Source organism: Astatotilapia calliptera, chromosome 10, assembly GCF_900246225.1.
Source record: "Astatotilapia calliptera chromosome 10, fAstCal1.2, whole genome shotgun sequence".
Taxonomy (NCBI): Eukaryota; Metazoa; Chordata; class Actinopteri; order Cichliformes; family Cichlidae; genus Astatotilapia; species Astatotilapia calliptera.
Genome location: NC_039311.1, coordinates 19,821,196 through 19,845,492, shown reverse-complemented (window position 1 = coordinate 19,845,492; position 24,297 = coordinate 19,821,196). Strand labels below are relative to the sequence as shown.

The following is a 24,297-nucleotide window of genomic DNA, read 5'->3' as shown; positions in this document are numbered from 1 at the left end:
TCCTCCACCTTTCTTTTTTCCTCTTCCTCTGCGAGCCTCTTTTTCTCTTCCTCCCTTCTTTTTCTTTGCTCCTCAACTGCTCTCCGCTCCTCTATCTTTTTCTCCTCCTCTTCCTTCATCTTTTTGATGAATCTTTCTCTTTCAAGTCTTCGCTCCTCCTCCCTCTGGAGTTTTTCCTTTTCCTCCTCCAGCTCCAGGAGTCTCATCTCTTCCTCTCTTTTTCTCCTCTCCTCCTCATCTAGCTTCCTCATCTCCTCTTCTACCCTCAATTTCTCCTGTTTCTCTTTCTTCTCCTTCAGGAGTCTCTCCTCCTCACGTTTCATCCTTTCTTTCTCCTTCTTGATCTCTTCCTCCTCCTGTAAGAGTCTCTTCTTCTCCTCTTCCAACAGTCTCTTCTTCTCTTCCTCATGTTTTCTCCTCTCTTCTTGCTTTAAGAACATGGCCTTTTGCTCTTCCTCTTTTCGCCTCCTTTCCTCCTCTTGTTTCTTTTGAATTTCTGCCTCCCTCTGCTTCTCCTGCTCCTTTGCGATTGCTGCTCCCTCTAATTGCTTTTCTCCGTACTTCTTTTCATTGGTTTTTTGTTCAAGACTGCAGAACAGATACACAATATACCTTAAGGCTTTATTTCTCTGTCTGCGTGTATCACCTTCATCATCACTTCACATTCTGCAACCTTAGCATTTGTTTTCGAAAATAATTATTCCTGATTGCATCCTTGAATATAAATACTCACCCTGGGGGACACCTTTTGATAGTATCGTGCTTAGAGTCATCCTCTTCCAGAAACAAACCCCTTGATTCTTGTCTCTGGTTAGGCGACTCAAAGATGACATCATCAAAGTCAGGCTCTGGCTCTGGCTTTGCCAAGGGCGGCTTTTCTGTGTTAATGGAGCTACTAATACTCTCACTGGAAGGCTTTTTAACATCAATTTGCTCTGGAACATTGGGCTGTTTAGGAGTTATAAATGCTGCCACGACAGTGGTGGAGGGCTGCTGGGGAGTGGCGCGCTCGCAGGAAGCAAAGGGCCAAGGAGGGGGTGGCGCTATGATCAGCTCTGAGCGGGTCTGGGGAGGACTAGGGACAGAAATATTGGAGGTCAGGCTCAACAGATAAGCAGTTGAGATTACAGAAAGCTGAGAGTGCAGACCAGACCAGGATATCAAGGCAACAGGAGGCAGAAATCAAAGCGCTTTGCAACTGTTGGCATATGTTAGCATCATGGAAGCACAATCACAAACAAGAAGCAACTGTGATGCGCTGGGGAAGTGCACACTGACAATTATTGTAGTCCTTCATCTAGTAACATGAACAGCAGACTGAAGCACTAATTTGGGGATAATTTGGATGATCGTTAGAGCTGATAAGCCAATGATCAATGCTCCTTATTAGGTTTTTATAGTTTGTTCCATTTTTGTTTGAAAATAGGACCAAACAATTGTAGGAGCATTGCTGTCCAGCAGCTATGTTATCAGTGGTATTGAATAGTTAAATCTGGGTGTCTTAGATGGCTGTTTAGGGAAATATGCTTATTTGTTGTCTTGCAGCGTTCACAGATTTCCACTAAACATGAAGCCTCCACCAGCAGACGGTTACCTTTGTACAGCATCAAAGTCCAGACTGACACATCAGACTGAGTCGATGAGCTCTTCTAAAACTCGCTTATTAGGAGCTCATATCTTGTTTTTGTTGCCAATCCAGGTAAACTGTTTCCCCTGCTTCCAGTTTTTATGTGAGCATAACAGCTTGAGGTCATTTGATTAATACTTGAGGTCATCAATTGAATTTTTATGTTTAAATCTGCCAAAAAAAGATTTCCTTATTCCTTAAAACAGTATCGCAAATTCAAACATACAGCACATCTAAGACTGCCTTTAAAAACAAATCAAAAAGATTACAGGAAGACGAAAAAAAAGGAAGTGAGCCTTCTAACTTTTTGTCTTTGTTTCAATATGAACAAGTGTTGTCATCTTTGCTGTTTCTCCTGCACTCAGTTAGATCTGCTCCCAGTCCACAAGACACAGCGTAACCTTTGCGGTCTGACAGAATTTCCACTCACACAGCAGTTTCAGGCCAAACATATCTTCAGGGCACCAAACCTTGCAATCTAAATTTATCCCTTCATGTGATATCGTCCCATGACCTCACCTGATCCGCACTGGTCCGACTTTGTTTTCTGCGATGGTCACCTTTGAATCCTGGGCTGCTCTGACTGGCTGATTGGACATCTTGCTGTGTAAAGCTGTCCCTTTGTTTTTGGGGGAATCCTTGGATTGGTGCAGAGGGCTTGCGGATGCTTCTTTCACTGCTGAGGTCGTTTCCTCATCCACCTGAGCGAGGGGGAATGTTAAGCCTATACAGAATGAGAAGGAAAGATCAGAACATACTTTGCACAAAAGGAGGAAAGACTGTTTTTGCTTTAAACTGGATATTTTCAGATAGAAGAATGAGGAAAATGTCTTTGAAATGAGGATGATTTGCAGGCCAGTGTACCTGACCGACTGGAGCTGGTATGTGCTGGAGGAGCAGAAGGACGAGATACAGTGAGAGGTGAGGAGAAAAAGGCAGGCTTTGGTAGAGAAGAGGATTGAGTGGGTGAAGTGCAGAGGATAGAAGCAGGACAGACTGGAGCCACTGGGTCACAGAGGGCATCAAGATCAGGACTAGTTAACAGAGGAACAGGGGCGATGTCCCCATCAGCTCTAACAGAGTCAGATTTCAACTTTGCTCCGTGAGCACCTGGAAAATGAGAAGGAATGACAGGAAGGATGATTTCCAGGATGAAGACAGAGGAGAAACACTGAGAAATAACTACAGAACCTATGAAAGATCAGAAATAGGAAAAGCTGCCTTCAATTACCTGACTCTGAGCTAGAGGTGGGAGATTTTGGAAGAGGGGGTACGGATGAAAGAAGAGGGGCATCAGAAGAAAAAGGAGAGGGAGAAGTTGGGCGGGCGACTGACTTGACAATTTGAGGTCTGAAAATATGAGAATGTCCTGCCAGAGGATAACACAAAATGTTTAAGTTATTAAACAGAGAACAGAGAGGATAAGCATTGCTTTTGTTAAGACTGTAAACACAGAGACAGACCAGAGGCTGAAGCAGAATCATCTGCAGTTTGAACCTCTGGGGGGCGCCACTGGTATGAAACAGGAGCTGAGGAGAAGAGAAGTGTGAACATAAGAGGAAGAAAGAAACACTAAAGTTGGTATAAGGAAAGAGTGAGCTAACAACATTATTCCAGTTTAAAGACATATAGAAAAGAGTTATGTACAATATTTTATTTTATTCACTTTATAACTATGAAATCCTTAAAAATGCCTTCTCAGGTCTGTATCTGTATGTGTTTTTGCATGTAGTTTTACAGGGCCAAAAGCTTTTTTAATTCTTTTAATTTATTAAGCCACTTAAAAATGACCTATGAATCACTGAAGGATAAAAAGGGCACCTAACTCAAGGGATGGACCAGTGTTGTGTTTAAACAGAACAAACCTAGTAAATAAATGGTATCTTTAAATCTTTAGGCACTTTGTTGCTGGCTGCCTGTCGCAAAAACACATCTTTTCTTCATTCTTATCTCTTCAAATTGTTGTCTATATGAAGAGCTACTGTCAGAGTCAGTCAAGTATATATTTGTAATAGTACATGACAGATGGGTGGCTCATTTAAATATATAGATGTAACTAACGCCTGTACACGAGCCACATGGATTCAGTTACATGAAGGATTAAGCAAACAGCTAATATTCGACAGACAGAGCAGACTTTGAATGTTGACAGATGTTAAATGAAAAGAGGCAAACTATTTAAAAAATGAATATAAGAATGAGCATAAACAACTAATTTATCTTGCTCTGAGACAGTCACACAACATTCAGATGTTTCACTCAAAATTCTGAAATCATCACAAGCTGAACATGCATATAGCTTCCTCCCAACACAACACAACAGTCCATTCTCTGTTTCACTCTATCTGTTTCCATGGGCATGAAGCTAAATCATACATAAGTGGAAACGAAATCAGACGGTCACACATCATTCATCAGTTTGTCTGAAGCATGCAGCATGCCTACCAGCCAGCCTCTCATTACCTTTTGCAGAGCCTGACTGGAAGATTTTTGGCAGAGAGGGAGGCTGAGAGATGGTCCAGGTGAGTGGAGGGTGAGATGATGGAGGTTCAGAGGACAGGGTAGATTTTGTTGGGAAGGAAGATTTGATAGAAAGGGGCTGGGAGCCAGTGGATTTGGGTTTATGCGGGAGAGAAGTAGATACGGTTAGTGAAGACTTCTGTAAAGTGATGGAAGATGATGTTACAATGGGCTCAGGTGATGACGGTGAAGTGGAGGGAAGTTTGGGAGGTACAGAAGAAATGCTCGTGGGAGGTACACAGGCAGCCTTTGAGGACAGAGAAGAGAGTGTGTTTGAGTCTGCAGCACCTTCACTGCAACTGGATGAAGAATTCACAGGAACTGACACCAGTGAGGCAGGAGGTAAAGGAGACACAGATTCAGAGGATTTAGGAGATGGAGTGTGGGCGGGCACATCAGGCAGAGGAAGGACAGAAGGCATACTCTGGATTGAAGGAGCATCTGCTGTGATCTGGGAGCTTGGAGCTTTAGAGTCAGTCAGAGAAGAAGCTTCAGGAAGAACAGGATTGGCAGATTTCTTATGCTTGGACCTGGGTGATGGCTGAGGGGAGGGGCCAGGGGATGGCTGGATCTCTGACTGGACAGGAGTAGTGGACAAGGGATGTCGCGAGCGGCGTGGAGAAGGGCGGGGGGCAATTGGTAAAGGAGGCCGAGAGTGCACAGCGAGACTGGAAGGACCACCATCACTTCCACTGGCTGCATTAATACATGGAAGGATGGATAGAAGGATAGATTAATGAAAGTAGATTAGAAAAGAAAGAGTAAGAAAGAAAAGTGAATGAAATGTGCATATGAATATGATGCAATGGAATGGCAAACTAGGTTACTCTTGAGATAAGCCTATGGGTATTCCTTCTTAGGTGTGATACAAGAAGAAATAACCCAAAGTCCATTTATAAATCTTCATTTGGACAGTTGTGGTCACAAGTTAATATCTGACCATCATTGGCATGAACGTCATGATAATTTTGGGGGTTTAGTGATTTCTTTGAATTGTTCTTTTTCCAGGGTGGAATAATTGTGCAGTAAACATCTATAACGACTTTATTTAGGGTTTTCTCTAATTAACACAGGGTCAAAAGAATACATTCAGGCTCAAATACACCCCCACAATTATTTGGTTAAATGCTCCTCTTGACCTGATGATTTTGGTAGCCATCAACAAGCTTCTGGCATAATTCTGGCTGGAAGTTTTCAGCAGTCTTCTTAGCAGAATTGGCAGAGTTCATTTAAATTGGTTGGTTTCCTGGCACAGACCTGACTTTTAAGTGTAGTTCCCAAACCTTGTGGTAAAGTGAAAGAATTTAGAGGTCGTCCTCCTTCTTCATTATTTCATAAACGTTGTGTAATCTACCAGTAACACTGGCAGCAAAACAGCCCCAGAGCATGACGCTACCAACACCACCATGCTTGACAGCTGGTGCATTGTTCATAGGTTTGAAAGCCTCGCCTTTAGTACTCCAAACATACCTCTTGTCATTTTGGCGAAATAGTCTGATCAAAAACTTTTTTTCAGAAGATATTTGGCTTCTCCATGTGAGGAGCTGCAAATCAACTTTGGAGCAGAGGCTTCTTTCTTGCTCTGCACCCTCTCAGTTCATGGTGATGTAAAACTCACTTAACTATGGACAGTGACGCTGGTGTTCCAGCACTTCCTGGTTCATAGCAGGCCTGAGCCTTGATGGTTCCTGGTTGTTCCTGAACACCTCAACCACATTCCTCTCATCCGACAGTGACAGTTTGGATTTTCTTTAACACCTTGGCAAAATGTGCTTTTATACAATTATTTGAACTGATGATCTTGGAATTGTTGTTTAGAAGCTGTTCACAGCTTGTATAACTCTACAACCTACAGCTATGCTGCAAAGAGAAACTGCAAGTTGTAGTAAATCATGATCACTAAAGAAAAGCTAATAGGCACTGTCAAGCTAAAAGATACTGTAGAGCCTTCAGCACCACTTGTTGAAATATTTAATTGGAAGAACTCCTCTGCGTCTGAATGTCTCTCCAAATTCAAATACAACGTAGTTGCAGCAAATAAAAAAGAAAACCGTATGAAGCAACGCTAATGTCTGTTTGGACACAAAAACCTCAGCGTGTTCAATGCTGTCTCCGCGTAAACTTCAGTATATTGGTGGCAGTATTTTACCATCACATGATTCCTAATCGTGTTTAGTATGTGGACGAGAAATATGTGGTGTCCAAAGGACTGTCCATTCATGCAGTAAGGACCACAGACTAAATGACAGAAGTATGTGAAATACTGCAATATATATAAACTTAGCTAGCCAGTGAGAGACAGGCAGAGATGCAAACAGTAAGTGAGAGTAGCAAGGGGGGAGAAAGCGCTACCTGAGGATGGCAAAGTGGATGCCGTGGAGTGTCGCTTGTCAGGTGGAGGGGGAGCAGGGCGATTTGGACGGGTAAGAGTGTGTGGGACAACTGGAGCAGCAGAAAAAGGGCAGAGTGGAAAAACATACGGAAATAAGAACAGAAAAGGAAAGCAGAGGAAAAGGAAATGTCAAGAGGTCAAAAAACTGTGTTGGTGTAATCCTGCCTACCTGTGGCAGTCACAGACTTCTTATCTTCCTCTTCATCGCTCTCATTGAAGTCGTCCAGGTTGCCGATATCTGTGGGTTTGACGCTCATCAAGCTGGCAAGACTTTGCATGTCTTCATCACTGAAGAACAAGAAAAACACGCACCACAACCTCATTACCAACCCCACCAATAGGAAGCACTCTTTATGAAAAAAAAGTGTTTTCAAATGCTTTTACTCTTTAAGCTATGACTCATTTATTAAACTCAGGTTAAAAGTGCTATTGTCACACCTCCCTGATGTAGAACAGCAGTAAGAGTAAGTAAGTAGTGGTAACTTAAACTACTCACGTGGCTTTTCCCTCTCGAATAAAGACACATGAGAGGGACAGCTTGAGCGTGGCCTCCACAACTTTGACAGACAGTGGCTTCAGCTTCAGCGTCAGGTCAGTCTGGGTTAGCGTGGGGCTAGCAAACCGCTTCAGGTTGATGTCAGCGGATGCCAGCACCTTACGGTGACCTTTATTTTCCTGTAAATAACATAAACAAGTATTATACACCATATTCTTTGATTTCTACTTGGTGATTAAGCTGAGTCTGAATTTTATAACTGGATGTCTGAGCTATTTAGGTTTGGCTATTTTATTGGCAAACCTTTTGTTTATTTTTCTACTTATAAACAGTTTTAGTCAGGCATAGAGAGATACTTACACCCTCAATGACAAAGGTCCATTCTTTGTCTTCAAATTCATCAGCATTGGCATCCTGAGGGGATTATCATAAAAATACAGACTGTTTAGTGGGACATCCTCCTAAAATTGTATCCACATATCCACACATATGCCAGAGTCTTCAGGTGTACTACATAAACTCTATAAAGTCCTGTGAAAAACAGGAGTACATGCAGTACACTGTTACTGTGTCCAGGAGGGAAGGAATTATCTGGTTTTAATTCTAGGAGACGGTAAGTAGCAGCCAAGTGATACTTATCAAATTCACTTGATTAAATAATCACTAACACATGTGAGCACCTCAATAGAAGCTGGAGTTTGGGCAGTTTCCTGGTCTGAAAGACTGGACTTTGCAACGCTCAGAAAGCTACTTTCAGTTTTTTCCCTTATTCACAGGGAGTCACCAAAGTAGGTAACTCTGCATATTGAATGTGGCAGCATGGCTTAGCTTTGCAATGCTGTATCTTAAAAAACTACAAGACTTCTGGAACAATGAGATGATACCAGAATAGAGATGTTTAGCCATATTGCACAGCACCGAGTTTGACTGAAACTTCTGTCTGACAGCTACAGTCTGGCTAGAATTATGCAGTTTATCAAGCACAGCAACAAATCTCCAACAGAATGACTGAAAAAAAGTCAGAATTCAGATCTCATCTTGATTTAAATGCAGTGGCAGGACCTTAAGAGCGTTGTGGATAAACAAATGGAAACTTCTAGCAAAAAAAGAGTAGCCCAAATTCCTCCACAGCGATGTGAAACACTGATAATGTTACACAGAAAACAATTACTTCAAGTTATTTCTGTTAAAGATGGATTATAAGCTGATGATTCATGGACTGTACTTAGGACTGATTTGAGTCCTGTGGAAATGACCTTTTTCACATGACTGTATATTGAATTTATTTAAAAGATGGACTTAAAAGCAATTCCAGTCCAGCCAGCACTTAAACATGCATTCTTTTTAAAGGCCAGCAGAGAGCAGCCCCTTTAGCAAAAAGAAGACTGGTTGTTTGGAAGTCTATGGAATAATAAGCCTCTGTTCCCTTGTCTGTGACCTCAGTCAACACTTTCCTGCTGAGTTTATGGTCTTAGATGCTGGTCTTGAGTCTTATTTACTAAAACACATTTAAATTATAGTCCCTTTTGGAGATACAAAGGATGATAATGAAAGGTATATCCATCATGTTTGGCTTCAGAATGCCAAATTGTCAAAATGCTCAGTTCGAAGTTTTACAACAGGACTTTGTTAACCCATGTTTAATGTCATAGTGTCTATATTCATCCTTATATATACTTTTCCACACTTACTGACCGCTTTTCCCGCATATATATTCTACATCTCTTTTATTCTGAGCAATTAAACTCTTTATCTATATTACTTCCACACCTTAAATCGATTCGGAATCACCAAACACCCTAAAATGACTAGGCATGACTAGACAGTGGGAGGAGTACCTGCAGTACCCCCCACACAGGAACAGGGTCCAGAGTCACACAGCAGACCAGTTAGAACATTTGAAGCCAGAACCTTCTTGCTATGAGATAATGCGACTAACCACTAACTAACCATGGTGTTAACTTGACTCTAAGGAAAGCCTAAGTTTAAACTTTGGCTTAATAAAGTATTCTAAACTACTGAAGGATTAAAAAATGATCTTTCTAAAAGGGACTTTTCGTAACATTTAGGGCCACAGTAAACCATTCACACAAGGATTAACTTGTTCAAGCCACCCAGAAACAACTGCCCTGACCTTTGTTATATGTTTCCCTCATTTATTCAGGTTTTTCATTTACTTTGTTATTACATTGTAAATAGTACACTCTGTACACTGGGTGTTGGTACCTTGAAGAGAGTAACAGAGATGTCGATGTTTTCCGGGACAGGCCACACTACCATGCCTCTGTAGGGGTTCTTGATTCCAGGTTGCCAACTGTGGAGCTGCAGAAGAAATAACGCATTAACAGAGCTGTGAGGAGGTGTGTATGTGTTTATGTGTGCGGTGTTTTGGTGACTTCACCTTGGAACACATTCGTCTGTTCCTCCTGGTCCACACCACCCTCAGCTTGTCTGGTTGCCTAAAGAAACACGAACACACATCAAAACAGAAGTGCCATTTTCCCTCAGGCCATTGTACGTCAGTCATACCTAATACACTCTTTGCTCATAAGCAAGCGAGTTCTCAGAACAAAGTAGACACGATCCAAACTAGATAACACAAGTAAGAGATCTTGTGACTGCTGAATAATAATTCCTCTGTGCCAATGAAAGAACATGATGTGTGTTTATTTGTGAAGATGGTTGTCAGCAAATCTATGCAGGTCTGTGAAGATGTGATGCTGTGCATTTACGTGTTAAAGTGTTAGAGTACAACAAGTTACCACATGAAACATGTTACAAGTGTGTACCTGTCTTTTTGTAAATGTGTGTTTTATAACATCTGTTTCTGTGTTTCTATTGTATTTCTCAGCCCTCTGTGGCACAGGAAGTGAGACAGGAAGCTGCACAGTCATATGACCTAAATTTGTATGACTATAAGGCGTGCCTATGACAGGAAGAGAGGAGCCCCCATAACAGGACACAAGATACTAACAAATGCAGGCACCGATCCACATAATACCCCTTTGGGCCGCCACTAATACTACTACTAATAGTAGTAATAAATGTCAATAATAGTGTTATAACAATGTTATATATTATTCATATTTATTCCTTTGTCTGGGCCAGGGGAAATAATAATTCTGTATGTTGTCTTGCAGCACTTTACCGCACTATTTTTGAACATTTTTAAAAAGTGGACAACAAAAATATTGTAATAATACAGAGAAAACCCTAACAATCAGATGACACCCTATGAGCAAGCACTTGGTGTCAGTGGGAAGGAAAAGCTCCCTTTTAATAGGAAGAAATCTCTGGCAAAACCAGAATTATAGTGCATCATGGGAAGCCCTGAGCAACTTAGGTCTATTGTAAGTGTAAGTAAGGGAGGGTGCAGAGTTATTTGATCCAGTCATAACTATAAGGTTTATCAAAAAGGAAAGTTTTAAGCCTACTCTTAAAACTAGACAGGGCGTCTGTCTCCAGAATCCAAACTGGGAGCTGGTTCCACAGAAGAGGAGCCTGAAAGCTTAAGGCTCTGCCTCCCATTCTACTTTTAAAAATCCCGCAGTCTGAGAGCCAAGTGCTCTCTATGAGTCAAAGAGCACCGCTCTCACCGCTATGGAGGAATAACTCATAATACTCTTTAAATCTCATTGCTAAGCCCTACTACATTACATTTATACATGAAGTATTCCAATACATACAAAAACGACAGCAATAGTTTTTAGATGGTCCATGTGGTCTCACGTTTCAGTGCATCAGTGTTCAAGTATGGCTGAGAAGGCTTTGTGAGCACATGTGTTTGTGCGGTATGTGTGTCAGGGGGTCAGGGAGTGCCATCAGAAATAGCCTGGTAGGCACAGAGATGCAGAGGAGACGGAAAGAATACATTAAATAAAAATCAGAGACATTAACATTTGCTGAAAGGAAATATAATCTATAATACGAAGATGCGAAAAGATCTATTGGGCACAGTTACAATGGGCAGCGGTGGAGAGTTGACACTGGTTTTAAAGAAGCAAACAATGGTGGTGCAATACAGCTCAGTAACATGTGATTACTGCACACCACAGCTCAACAGACAATAGTTTTCTTATCCCACGACTGCTTAGATGAGTGGTAAACATGACTCGCCTCTGTGTTGAAATGTCCGCATGCAGCGCTAAGTGTTAGATATAAGCGTAGCTGTCTCTTCAGCAAACCTGCTCACTTACTCACCAACATCTCTCATGGTTTGGTCACATGAAGCGTTTCTAAGACATAAAAATAGTCTTGTTGCTAAGTCTTTTATTATGCCTGTGTCACTTCACCGCCTCTGTCAACATTAGTTCATTTTCTAAATGATGTCTCCGGGTCCTTTTTAAATCCCCCCCCCCCCCTGTATTTTTGCTTCTTTTATCCAACCTGATTGACCCTAACCTTTCTTTTACTTAAAATTGCCACCTTTGTTACTATTGAACATGTGTCTCAGTACAGAAAGTCGATGATCTTAAATAATAGGCTAACACCCCCTCAAACACAGACACATGCGCACAGAATATTTGTAGAGGGACCCACATGTGGCCAAAGAGTTCACTTCCTGTCAGTAACCTCAGAGTTTAATCACGTTCAAACATGTGTTGATCACCAACACATACATTGAGCACACATGACTGAAACTTTGGATGAATCTCTGGTGGTGTCCTCACTTCCTCTTTACTCCTCCCTTTCCTTCTCTGTCTGTGGTTATGACAGTGGAAGTTAAAGACTCTGATTTCATCACTCTGAATGTAGGAAGTAAATCACTCAGTTGCCTTTATAGGTTTTACACCACAGATGTATACCTGTGTCTTTCTGCTGTTGATCAAACTCTTTAAACCTTTTTGAGCCACTCTGTTCTTTATTGAGGTCTGTGCTGGAAACCCAATTAATACATCATTTAATGTAATCTGAACAGATAAGAAGGTGCAGTGTGGTCCAAACTGACAACTGGGTGAAAGTTTAAAGATGTTGCTGAAGCTGTTAACAGAGGAGATTGCACTTGGGATTTTAAGATTATGATAATGTGTAATACCACTTCCAGTCACGTGAAAAAGAAAGTTTTCACAGTCCTCGTGCAGTTATGTGAAACGCTAAGTACACACAATGATTCAGTAGCTTGTAGAAAAACGTTTAGCATCAATGACTTAAACTGAGCTTTTCTCTGTATCTTTATTGGTCTCGTACATCATTATGGGGGATTTTTAGCTCACCTTTCTTTACAGTGTTGCTTCAGTTCATTGAGGTTTTTTGGCATTTGTTTATACGCAGCTCTCTTAAGGTCCTGCAGTAAATTCAATCAGGTTGACTTTGAATGGGCCGTTGCAACACATCGATTCTTTTCCTTTTCAGCCACTCTTGATAGATTTGCTGCTGTGCATGGGATCATTGTTCTCTTGCATGACCCAGTTTGGGTCATGCAAGGACATGACAGGTGTGACAAGGACAGATAGCCTCATATGCAGGAGTTCATGGCTGATCCCATGTCTTCAAGGTCTCCAGGTCCTGTCGCTTCAAAACAAGCCCAAATCATCACACCTCCACCACCGTGCTTGGCAGGACTGCACAGAGTCCTGTGAAAACTTTCTGTTTCACATGACTGCATGGCAATAGTTTTACTTTCCTTTTTTTAATGCCAGTGCCTCACACTTTTGCTGACAAATTAACATTTCTTTTTGTATTTTTTTTAATCGCATTGTAGTGTCTTTTCTAAGTTTTTGTTTTATTTGCATCAACTCTTTTATTATCTCTTTTTTTTTAAGTAGCTGGCTTAGTTAGCTATAGTCTAAAAACCTTGCCCTTGACCCCTGAAGCTGACACTTTTGACTTATTTTGCTTTCCGTATATCAGTTTGAGTCATATAACGTTTCAGCTTCCAAAAGTTTTGTGTAACCTAACGAGCTTTAGCCTCATAAAATAGTTTATTTAAATCCCAGACATGAACTAACAACGATGAGCATGACTGGACACTATAGAGGGTCCTACATGCGCATGGTCACAGCAGTGGACATATCACGTCCACGCAGGCGGGGTGGGGAATCGAACCCGCACTGTCAGCTCAGCACATGGGGGACGCCCTCATCGTCCTCAATGTAGCGGAAAACACCCACGATATGAGATAAACATAGAAGTCCTAGAAGGCTTATTATAGCTAATAACAGGCTTCACACGGTATCAGGAGGCTACTCACATCTCCAACAATAAAAATCGTGAGCAAATAGATGCAGAAAAGCGCATTTACTCACCATTTTTTAGTACACTCCAAAACGAGTTCCTGGTAAGAAGCGATGAACTGAAACTTTGAAGCCTTTTTACCAACTCGCTGCAGTCTTTTCCACACCGAAGTCATAACTTCCAGCGGTTAAAATAAAACCTAAGAAAGAGGAAAACTGAAGAAGCCCTCCGCCTGACAATAATCCAACTTTGTCCGCTGCTTGTGCTCCTTATAAGGCTTTCTTCTTCCTTCTCTGCTGCTGCTGCTCCTGTTGCTTATAATGAACTTCACACAAGCTGTGACTTGCGCTCATTGGCACCGAGTTGAATCACACACTGACACACAACAAAAAGGACAGAAATGTCGCCATGTACCGAGAAGCAAGAGCCGAACACCGTGAACAGGCAGCTGAAGAGTCAGTAAAGAGGAACCGATTCCGCTCTGTCATTAACACAAGCTTCAAATTAATACGACAGCAGCCCGAAGTTTCAGTCAGACCACTGCAGGAGCTCTCACTGACTCTTTCTGCCAGTAATCCACACGTGGAGACGGCGCAGCTGACTCAAGCGTGGGGTTGTTGTAATATAGGTCTGCTTCCTTTAGAGTTAGTTAACCCTCCCTTTTTTCATGGGTGAAAGCAGCCAGCAACAGAGAGACAGGCAGAGTCAGACAGGATATGCAAAGACTGATGCAGTGGTATGCAAACTCCTTTATCTTGCTGCTTGTGTGGAGGCACTGAGGTGACAGTCCTCAGTTATACCTGCAGACTTTGATCCTAGCTATCTTGAACAGCCTTATCTGACATTTAACTTAATCAGCCGTTCATAATCTCATCTCCAGCAAGCTGAAAGCACACTGTGTCTTGAAATTGCGTTTTTCAAATTGGGTATATAACTGAAATCACTTTCTGAGTTTCGGCTGCGTCATCCAACGCTCACTCAGGAAAGTGTGGATCATGTAGTTAGAGGAATAGTTTCCACTGAGGAGAGCCAATAGACTACAGACCAGTGTGTGTTTGTGTGTGTATGCGTGTGTGTAAGATAGGTCAAGGCACAGGGATTTTCCTCAGTGAGAGCAGGAGTGTATTTATAGGATGGAGAACAGGGATTGATGGATGGACAGAGGCAGCTGGAGTAGAGGAGTGTGGGGCAGCAGCAGCAGGGGGGTAACTCTCTCATGACTCAGAGTTGGGCTAATGTTACTCTTTGGTTCGGTATTCAACACAGCATTATACCTCTCAGTACCTCTGCCCAATCCTACTCTAAACATGTACACAGACACACACATAACAGCCTGCGGTGTCATCTCATCCCCTCTTTTGTTAATTGGTGCTCTCTGCAGTCAGTAAAACGAATTTCTGTCTACTGTAAACACTTGCTGCTGTCTGGCCTCTTCTACTGTAGCACAAACATGTCATTTTTGTGTTGTCTCTTTTATTTTCATATCACTTTTGTTTCTCTTTGCCTATCTGGGTTATTTCCCAGCTGTAGGTACTGACCTCACAAGTCAGTGTATTGTAGCTCTGGTAGTATTATTCCCCTTTCCAGCTTTGCCTGCTGTCACCACCCCTTCTGATGTCTATTTGTTTTACTAATCACTGACTGTTGAATTTACAGTAACTGAGTCATATGATACCAATAGTGATAAAAAAGGCTTCTATGAGACGAGCAGTGAGCAGTGTGAAAATTTACATTTGCATTGAGCCTAAAAGGCCAAACCACAAAAACATTCTGGTGATGGATGAGATAGAGAGCATGAACACAGACACACACACGCACACACACAGAAATTCAGCCCAACTCTCATTTAGAGTGACAGAGAGGCATATTCTAACAATATCCACAACATGTGTTGATTATAAATAGAGAACAGCGTGAGACGTTCTTCTCAGACATCTCTCCAAAGCAAATGGTTTTCCCCATGCTGCAGCCATGTAGGATGACCTCAGAGAAGCAGGAGGAGAAGGTGGAGGACTGCAGGAGCTCTCTCTTGGCTGAAGGCAGCATGTCCCCTGTTGGTCATATTTGGCAATACCACCCCCTGGTTGTCTTTAACCGAATGCAGGAATACTGTTCATATCTGTGGCACACGCTGAAGTTATATTCCAAGACTTCAATGCAAAGTAGAAAGAAAAACCATGATGTGCAAAGTCACTTGTTAAACACAGACACTGACTTTCAAACGTTTAATGACAGCTTAATATATCTGCATTCATGACCTCTGAACAGGATTTCATCAGGATTTACTCAGGAATCATTTCCTATAATCTGAAGGTCGATTTTGTTATCGCTGGAGTCTCAAGAGGAAGCAAAATGGTTTGTCTTGTATGCATAATTTTAAAAAGCAGGTTGTTTTCCCCCATACACTGCTGTTGAAAACCTATGGTCATTTAACACCTTGAAGTGAAGTAAGAAAATCTTGAAGAAATCACAAACCTCCCTGATACTACTGTGTGAAGGATGAAACTCTAGGATTGCAACTCAGAGTCTCTAAAACCTCCCACTGTATCACACACAGTGGCAAACAGCTGATTAGGAACATGAAAGCATCCTGTTCGACATAAAAAAAAACAAGTAAGTTTCTTTGTATTAAACATGGACAGAGAAAAATGACAAAATCCTCATGAAACCACAAAATGCATGCCTGCATTCACATCTCTGTGAATGCAGGCATGCATTTTCAGAATCAAACAACAAGCACGTTGGAGCATGTAGATGGCACAAAATATGCCTGAACAGTGCTAACATCTGATCTTACTCGTCTCTCTTGATTTTCTTCTCCAGCAGTGGCTGTAAGTGCTCCTGCAGGACAGCGAGTGCAAGTTAGTGTATTTTTGCTTGGAGTAGCATACAACTTTTGAATGAGTGTAAATTTTTACCAAGTTGCAAAGTTCTGGATCCCACATAGATTAGGGAACCTTTACACAATTCTCATATCAAGCATGCAGCACGACGAGAGAAAACGGACTTTACAACTTCATGTTTTCAGATAAATTCAACTAATCTAAGGTTAAATTTCAACCTGAGGTTTATAAGAGGAAGAAACGGCCACATAAGTTGTTATAAACTGTTTCAAACTTCCCCTCTGACATTACCAATCACATCAGGAGAATGGCAAATAAAGCTGTCATGGATATACACACACCAGTCAAAAGTTTGGACACAGCTTCTCATTTAATGGTTTTTCTTTATTTTTACTACTTTCTACATTGTAGACACATACTGAAAACATCAAATGCATGAAGCAAGATATATGGAGTCATGTAGCAAAAAAATACATATATATGTTTTATATTTTAGATTCCTGAAAGTAGCCACCCTTTGCTTTGTTGACAGCCTTTGCCTTCTATCAATGAGCTTCATGATGTAGTCAGCTGAAATGGTTTTCGCTTCACAGGTCAGGGTTTATTTGTGAAATTTCTTGCCTTCTTGATGGGGTTGGGACCATCAGTTGTGTTGTGCAGAAGTCACAGCTGGTACACAGCTGACAGCTTTCTTTGACAACTGTTAGAATTCATATTATGGCAAAAACCAACCAGCTAAGTAAAGAGAAATGACAGCCCATCATTACTTTAAAAACTGAAGGTCAGTCAGTCCAGAAAATGGAAAAACTTGGAATGTGTCCCCAAGTTTAGTTGCAAAAACCATCAAGTGCTACGATGAAACTAGCACACATGATGACCGGCCCAGGAAATGAAGACCAAGAGTCACCTCTGCTGCTGAGGATAAATTCATCCACGTCACCAGCCTCAGAAATCGCAAGAGACAAGGAAGAAGAGAGAACTCTTGTGTGCTTCTTATCTTTCTCCACTTCCTTAGAGAATCCATTATCAGCATTCAAAGAGGGATTGAACAGAACAGAGAAGCGCCAAAGTAAAACATCTGTGCTTGCCACTTGAAAAAAATAAAATAAACAACTACAGCTCAAGTTTCATTTTGAGACGCTGTTATGGAGTCATTAGAATGACTGAGTGTTTTTGACAGGGCGTAGTAGTTTAAATTGGGTATAGGTGTGGATGCAAGGTAAAAGAAGCTCCGAAGTGCATAGAATAAACTGCTGTATAAATATTTGTGTGAAAAGATGAATGTGGCTTGCAAAACAGGTCATTTTTATTTTATTTTCTATAAAACCTCCTGTGTAAATCCTGTTATCTATAATGTTTACCAATATAAAAAAAAAAAACAAAAAAAAAAACAAAAAAAAAAAACCACAATCTGGAAGATGATCACTTTTGGACTGGATGCTTCCTCACCTGATGTGCAATTTCTCCAAGCCCCAGCAGCATCCCCTGCTGGAGGTCAGGATGTTGCAAGCCCTTGGGCAGCAGCAGCAGCTTCAGTGATGAAAAGACACCACCCAGTGGACAGTCAGCTCCGTGGCACAAACTCTTCCATCACATCATCGGGAGACGCAATGGCACAGATAAAACATGGAAAACAAACCTTAAGTGGAAACAGTCCTTATTTCTGTTTTATTCTCACAGAAAATAGCTGCCCCATCGAACCACACTTTCCAAGTGCAAAGCAGACTAGATGTAATGTGGGAGTAACAAATGTGAAGTCAAGCTTTCAGACAGCATCCCTGCTTCACCCGACTGCAACAGCACCATGAGTGTCCCGATTTTCGGATAAAGTGCACAACAGTGTTTTCTTTAACTGAAGCACTTCTCTAACTCCAGTTAAATCCAGCCTGCCACGCAATAAATCAAAACTTGCATGGAGATGATGCAAAAGCCATAAACATTTATTTTGAACTTGCTTCAACACATCATTCTCAAATTAAAACTATTTTGATGTGTTTCTGTGCCCCTGTAAATGACTTTAAACCCCCCTTTGTGTGTGGATGGTGTTGTGTATGGATCCAGCTTTTATGAAGCCCTCTTATGAAAAGAAACAAGCTGCAGAGCTCCTGAACAAGAAGTGCTTTATTGTGATACATTATTAGAAATCTTTTACTACCTTGATCAACACTGAAGCTGGCTTTTCCTCTATCAACATACAATTCAGAGTATATTTGCTCTCAGCTTTTTTCAAAGTATTATGTCTGACTCCCGAACTCTGCGCGCTCTCATAGACACATCGGCGAGCCACCTGACCGTCACCATTAGGCATCAAACACATATACAACAAAAACTTTCTACAATGACCATCTTTGCACTGCCACAATGGCAGAGACAACAGAAACAGAGCCAGAATGAGCAGCAGGCTTTGTGAGACAATACAGGGCCACATTAGAGGAATGACGCGTTTTGGCAAAAATACTGACTATAAATCTGAATGTAGTAAAAGATCCCTTATAACTCTTTTCCACCGACATGTGACTAGTGTGAAGCCAGTTCTGCCCAAGGAGGACCATCCCAAATTTCCACAGGTTTGACAATCGAGTGGTAAAGAGAGGAAGAAAGGGTCATTTCTAAGGGGAGATAACAACGCAGGACAGACTCTGTTGGCTGCTTCAGCAAATCACTGGTGAATATCTGGTGATAGCCCCTCTATCAGACACTGACATCAGTGGTTTCAACTCAGGGTCCAGCATTTGTGGTGCTGTATCAAAAAAGCTGGCTTTTTCTCAATGGAAATGCATAGAAACATGTGTTAACTGGCATTTATCTCTTTGCTCTATAGATTAAACCATATTAGAAGAATTTAATCACAGAATGGGTTAAATTAATTATGTTTTTAGATTAATATCAGCTCTAACTTCCAAAAGAGTGAAAAAACAGTCAAATTTGTAACATTTCTGCCAGCTATACAACTACATTAATCCAAGAGTAACCGGAGCACTTTTGATGTTATATTCCTATTTTCATAATACTTTGACCAATTTTGAAATCATCTCTAAGCAAGAGAGAAGCTGAACCAGAGTCATTACTCCAAGACAGAGGCAAGCAGAAACAGTGTTCCAGGGTTTCAGCCAGTCTGTGGCAGCTACTGGGTGAGCTCCTTCAGGCTGCGCAGCGAGTTGGCACAGCTGTTGATGAGGCTGCAGAGCTGGATGCTCGCTTCCAGTGAGGCTGAGCTTTGTAACTGGTTAGTGGCCCAGCGAAGTTTGGTGAGGACAGCTTCCTCGGCTTCCTGCAACACAAGTCGCTGGGCAGAGCTCTGTGGAGTAACTGAGGGACGAGCTGGTGCCAGGGCTGCAGTGGAGGCTGGAGTTGAAGGAGGAGGGACAGCGGGTGGAGGCAGAGGAGTTCTTCCACCTGCGGCAGCCCCCTCACAGTGCTCTGGTCTAGGCTGGGGAATGGACATATTTCCCTGACTGCTGCTGGGGCTGTCATTGAGCTCAGGAGTCTGGGACGGTGTGGGGGACTGGGCTGCGAGCTGCCTTTCCCTCACCTGGGACAATGCAGCCTGAGCATTCAGGGCTGGGAGGAAGAAAGAAAGGGCAGACAATGTAACAAGAACACAAAGTGGGCTAACATATGCATGTTTTTTGAAAAGATATTTATAATTATTTACATGGAAAACATAAGACTGTGTGATTTAAAGGTTTAAATATCTATTGTGCAGACCGTTTGTGAAAGGGTGGTCGAGTAGCAATTTATGTTCAAACTAGTTTTGCAGTGTAAATGACAGTTTCCAAATCTTCTAAACAACTTGACATTTGTAACTTTAAATGTAAATTTGTCTGGTTGAGCTGAAGGGTTTTAAGCAAATTCTAAGGACACTGGAGAAAGCATCATTGGACGGCTACTCCTACTCTTAATGTGTTAATGCTACTCTTTTTTTTTTGTGTTTTTTAAATTCGTTTTATTTTTTCCAGTTAATTGTTTATATGAATTCTAATGTTTTAAAATTTAATTCTGTATAGATATTTAAACGGGTCAATCTTGAAGATATGACCCCATGTCTCAATGAGGTTTACCTGTATAAATACATTTTAAATAAAATTTTTTTAATGCATACCAGGGTTGTCTTTGTCAATATCAGAGTCCAGCTCCTGGCATGAGACGCAGTAGTTTTTCTGCTGTTTGTCCTGGAGAAGAATAGTCTGAAAAACACAAATACATAAATGATGCCACTCCTCACCTTCTGTTCATGATAACACCTGCATACATTTTTACATAATAATAAAAAAAAAAGTGCCACTTTGTGCCATCAATGACACAGCAAAACCATGTTTTTATATTTCCTAGCACAGATGATGACACAAGCCCAGGCATGTTTAACAAGAGATGATGATTTAGGACCCAAAGGAGCTACTTAACAAAAGGAAGAGAAAAAAAAAAAAAAAAAAAAAAAAAAAAAAGTTGTTTCACTGCTTGAGGCAAAAATACAACCAGGCTATGAAGCCAAACAAAAAAATAAATAAAAATCTGCAGCTGGTGATGTGAAACCGAATGTAAACATGACTCCACTGAGCATCACTGGGGCACTCCACATGACAGGAAGAGCGTACAGTGGATTGAAATTACTGATGCAGTTAACATGGTGGTAAAGGAGGGTTTTAACCCTCTACACCCCATAACAGTTGCTCTAAACCTTAAATGCCTTAAATGCACGTTTCTACTACTATTTGTATACACACTATATTTTAAAATATCTGAACAACAATTACACCTAACAACAAATTGGGGGGGGGGGGGGGGGGGGGGGCACACATTTCAATTAAACATTAGGCGATAATTTACGTTTTCATCCCAGTCACTTTGTCTGGCATTCATGTGTGGTAAGTGAAGACTCTCGGATCACCGTTTACCTCAGCTGTCAACAAGCTGGGTGAGAATCCCCCACATGCATTTAGAGTGGGGGTGTTTTACAGCTTCTGAAGGAGGCTGTAAAAGTTGGTGATGAGTCAGAGAAAGTCACTCCTTCCTGATGACAGTGATACTGAGGTGAGTTGTTGAGGATATCCTGAACTTCTGTCAGTAACCACTGCTTTTTCTTTTTTCCCCTGATGTGAGCTTGTGTCAGAAGCTTTCTTTTAAGTGGATCTAACGTTGTCAGCCTCTATGAATAAAATCTCAGACGATGTGAGAGTGTAATCAAACTGTTTATGGGAGGGATTTTTATTTAGCTGGCACAATGTTAGCGTATAACCAGGTGGTGTTATAGTTGGTATGTTGCCAGCTGTCTGGAGACAGGAGTGTCTAATCTGCTGACAACCAGGTGAAATCTGGACTAAAGTATTTTTAATGGACATTTTCTTATGTTAAAGCATGTAATTCAGTTCACAAGATGAGACTACAGGTGAGCAGGAAGAGGATGAGGTGGGCATAAGGGAGAAGTGGTGAATGAGGCAGATGAAGAAAAGAAAAAAAAAATGAGGAAAATATAAATGTACAAATCTCATATATAGTTTGAAAGAACTATCTGTGCCATCTTTACATTAAAACTAACCTATAAAATTCACACTTTACCCTATTTTAGTTTTTTTTTTTTTTCAATATTTATGCGTTTGTAATACTTATCAGATTTCCCCTTTTGGGACATCCTAACAGAACTGTAACGTTTATAGACGATAAACACTAGAACCCTCAGGAGGGGTGATTTTGATCACCCAATCTGTGTGCTCACTCCTCTGCCTGCAGCTCTTCACCTCTCCTGCTCAAGACTAAAACTGATTTGGTTGCTGTGCTCTGGATTTCACTCTTTATTTGCTCGGATTAGCTCTCCATTCATTTCAGCTACGGCTCCTCTGCTGCGCCGCACAGCCATCAACCTTCCTGGTTCCTCACACATTCAGTCACACAGTGCTTCTCTACCACTCCACTTCGGCTTGAAATCCCATCCTCAGCTTTGCAATAATTATTTACTTTGGATCTAACTACAGTCCCCCTACATAGAGTTTTTAAATAAATCATATCTGGCAAGTTCTGGCTCAAGTGTAAACATGGTATTGCTGGGCAACCCTGTGTTTGCATTGAAGCACGGCAGCAATTTCCTAATGTTGTAAACCTGCTCAACATTTGGCAATAAAACCCTTTCTGATTCTGCTACAGCAGTGGTTTCACATCAGTTTCTATGGGGTCAAAATGATGTCCTCCGTGGTTCTAGATAAAAGCACTCATATTTTTCCCTTTTGATCCCACACTCAAAATTCAGTATTTGATGAAATACGAGATGATGATGATGATGATGATGATGGGGTTTTAATTTAACAAATTCACATAACTTTTAAAATGCCAAGAGGGTCAAAACGACCTTCTGTTAAACAGGTGGTTAAAAAGCTCAACTAAGATATGACATCCCAGGTAGAAAATATTATTCAATTTTATTAGGTGCAGGTTAAGTTCCTTTAGTTGGAATAGTTGTTGCGAAACTGCTATTGTTTTAACCTTTTTTTAAGCTCTTACTTAAAATTTCCAGGGATTACATTATTTAAGCCATTTCTGGGCTTACATTTGGCCTTTGCTCTCTCACTGTTTATCATGCAGTGTCAGTACTATTGCACTATAACCCTGCTGGCATCTTCTGACAATAGATCCATACTTCAAATTAGGCAGTCTTCATTTTGTTTGCTGCTGGCTGGGAGCTGCAATCATCAGGACGTTGATATTTTTCTATATACTTAGAAATATAATTACTGCATATTTAATAAAATATCATGATAACATATCAAAGGCTAACTCACCCAACCTGACAAACACAGCACAGCGTCCTGCTTCACTCACCCCACACACTTCGCAGGCTTCTCCAAGCATCTTGTACCCTTTCAGCAGGTAGTCTCCCATCAGCTTGCTGATTTTGTCTTGCCGCTCCCTACGAGCCTGGATCACCTTCATTTCTGCTTCTGTTGGAGGCTCCCACTTAAAATCCTCTTCATCTGCAGGTCAGTAACAGCCGAAACGTTTCATTTTATTTTCAGATTTCAGACCACAACTATCCTTCTTTCGTATTCTCAAAACTTTAGGATTATAAACAGTCTTAAGCGCTGCTGTAACTTGTGGATACTATTATATGTCTGCTTCTACTTTACAGTTTCACCGGGATTAAAACAAAAACCCTTTTGGCACTGTTTTGAAGTGTGACTATCACAGGTGAACTGCTCTGCTAGGAAATGACAAGCTAGCTAGCAAACCAGCCGGGCTACCGTTTGGCTAACAACATGTTTACGCTGGCAGCGAAGAATTTAAAAGCAAAAATAAAGTAACCCAGAGGAACAGCCTCAATAAAAAGAATTTCTTTTTTTAAATCACAATGCAGGAAAGCAGCAGAAATGTCAAAGTCAGCTTGTTTTTACAACACAAGTTCACAAACCTCCATTCAAAGCCATGTTTCTTCTGTGCTACACGTTGGACGTGATGACGCAATGCAACGCTCCTTCTTCCTCCTCGTTTCTTCCTCCGCGTTCGGCAAATATTTGAGCACAGCCGCCTGCCCCTAGTGTTAATTAGTGGTAAATACCACAAGAGTGAAATTTGGTGGGCAGCGTTCCCACTCCTCGCTGTTATAGTCAAAAATGGTAGCAATAGCGCCACCGTATGCTGATTAGTTAATTAACTTAAACAATTAAATCGTTTCAGCTAAACTTCTCATATGAGGATTAAGTGGATGATTTCTTCTTCTTTTTCTTCTTCCGCTTCCTCTTCTTCTTCTTCTTCTTATTATTGTAATAAATTATTAAGAGAGTAGGAGCAGTGTGCTTTTTAGCACAATTTTGAAAATTGGAAGGGTGCCTGAGAAATGGAAGTGCACTAGAGAGGGATAAAGCTGATGGCTACACCATGAAGCCACCCAGCACATCAGCTGTTCTCCTTGTTACCATCTGGCAGACGTTACACGAGTCTGTCTGCTCGGACTACAAGACTTAAAAACAGTTTTTACCACCAAGCCATACGACACCTCAACCACAACACTTAAACACACACACACACACACACACACTCCACAGGACACACTCAGAAGCTACCTTGCAGCTTCACAAGTACTCTGTTTAATCTGCACTGGTCATTCCACTTTATTGTTATTGATGTTTATATTTAAAAAGTGCAATACTGTAATTTTCTGCTGCTCATTTCTGTGCAATATCCCATCTGCCAACACCCCCCCCCCCCCCTCATATTTCTTTTCAAGATTTTCTTATTTAATCACTAGTGTACATATATT

At 41.2% G+C, this 24,297-nt stretch overlaps 2 protein-coding genes across 9 annotated transcripts in view; both read right to left on the bottom strand.

Annotated features, from left to right (window-relative positions):
• LOC113030281 (EH domain-binding protein 1-like protein 1) overlaps positions 1-14,221 on the bottom strand; it is a 28,718-nt gene extending 14,497 nt beyond the window's left edge. For 4 of the 8 annotated variants that reach the window (XM_026181562.1, XM_026181563.1, XM_026181567.1 and 1 more), the window contains exons 1-12: positions 13,281-14,221; positions 9,437-9,494; positions 9,262-9,357; positions 7,396-7,449; positions 7,036-7,214; positions 6,709-6,827; positions 6,500-6,589; positions 4,091-4,843; positions 3,091-3,156; positions 2,859-2,996; positions 2,492-2,737; positions 2,147-2,351 (exon numbers count right to left, since the gene is read on the bottom strand). In XM_026181562.1, coding sequence (XP_026037347.1) covers positions 2,147-2,351; positions 2,492-2,737; positions 2,859-2,996; positions 3,091-3,156; positions 4,091-4,843; positions 6,500-6,589; positions 6,709-6,827; positions 7,036-7,214; positions 7,396-7,449; positions 9,262-9,357; positions 9,437-9,494; positions 13,281-13,384 — 2,108 coding nt within the window. In that variant the 5' untranslated portion in view covers positions 13,385-14,221. The remainder of the gene's footprint in view (positions 1-2,146; positions 2,352-2,491; positions 2,738-2,858; positions 2,997-3,090; positions 3,157-4,090; positions 4,844-6,499; positions 6,590-6,708; positions 6,828-7,035; positions 7,215-7,395; positions 7,450-9,261; positions 9,358-9,436; positions 9,495-13,280) is intronic. The other 4 variants (XM_026181568.1, XM_026181570.1, XM_026181566.1 and 1 more) reach the window with 3 other exon arrangements.
• A 3,934-nt stretch (positions 14,222-18,155) lies between these two features.
• Positions 18,156-23,592, bottom strand: znrd2 (zinc ribbon domain containing 2). The gene is made up of 4 exons (XM_026183037.1): positions 23,449-23,592; positions 22,863-23,014; positions 20,155-20,239; positions 18,156-19,613 (listed from the first exon to the last, which is right to left on the bottom strand). Exons 1-4 carry the CDS (start codon positions 23,462-23,464, stop codon positions 19,177-19,179), a joined length of 690 nt encoding a protein of 229 aa, XP_026038822.1. The 5' UTR covers positions 23,465-23,592; the 3' UTR covers positions 18,156-19,176.
• Positions 23,593-24,297: the final 705 nt, after the last annotated feature.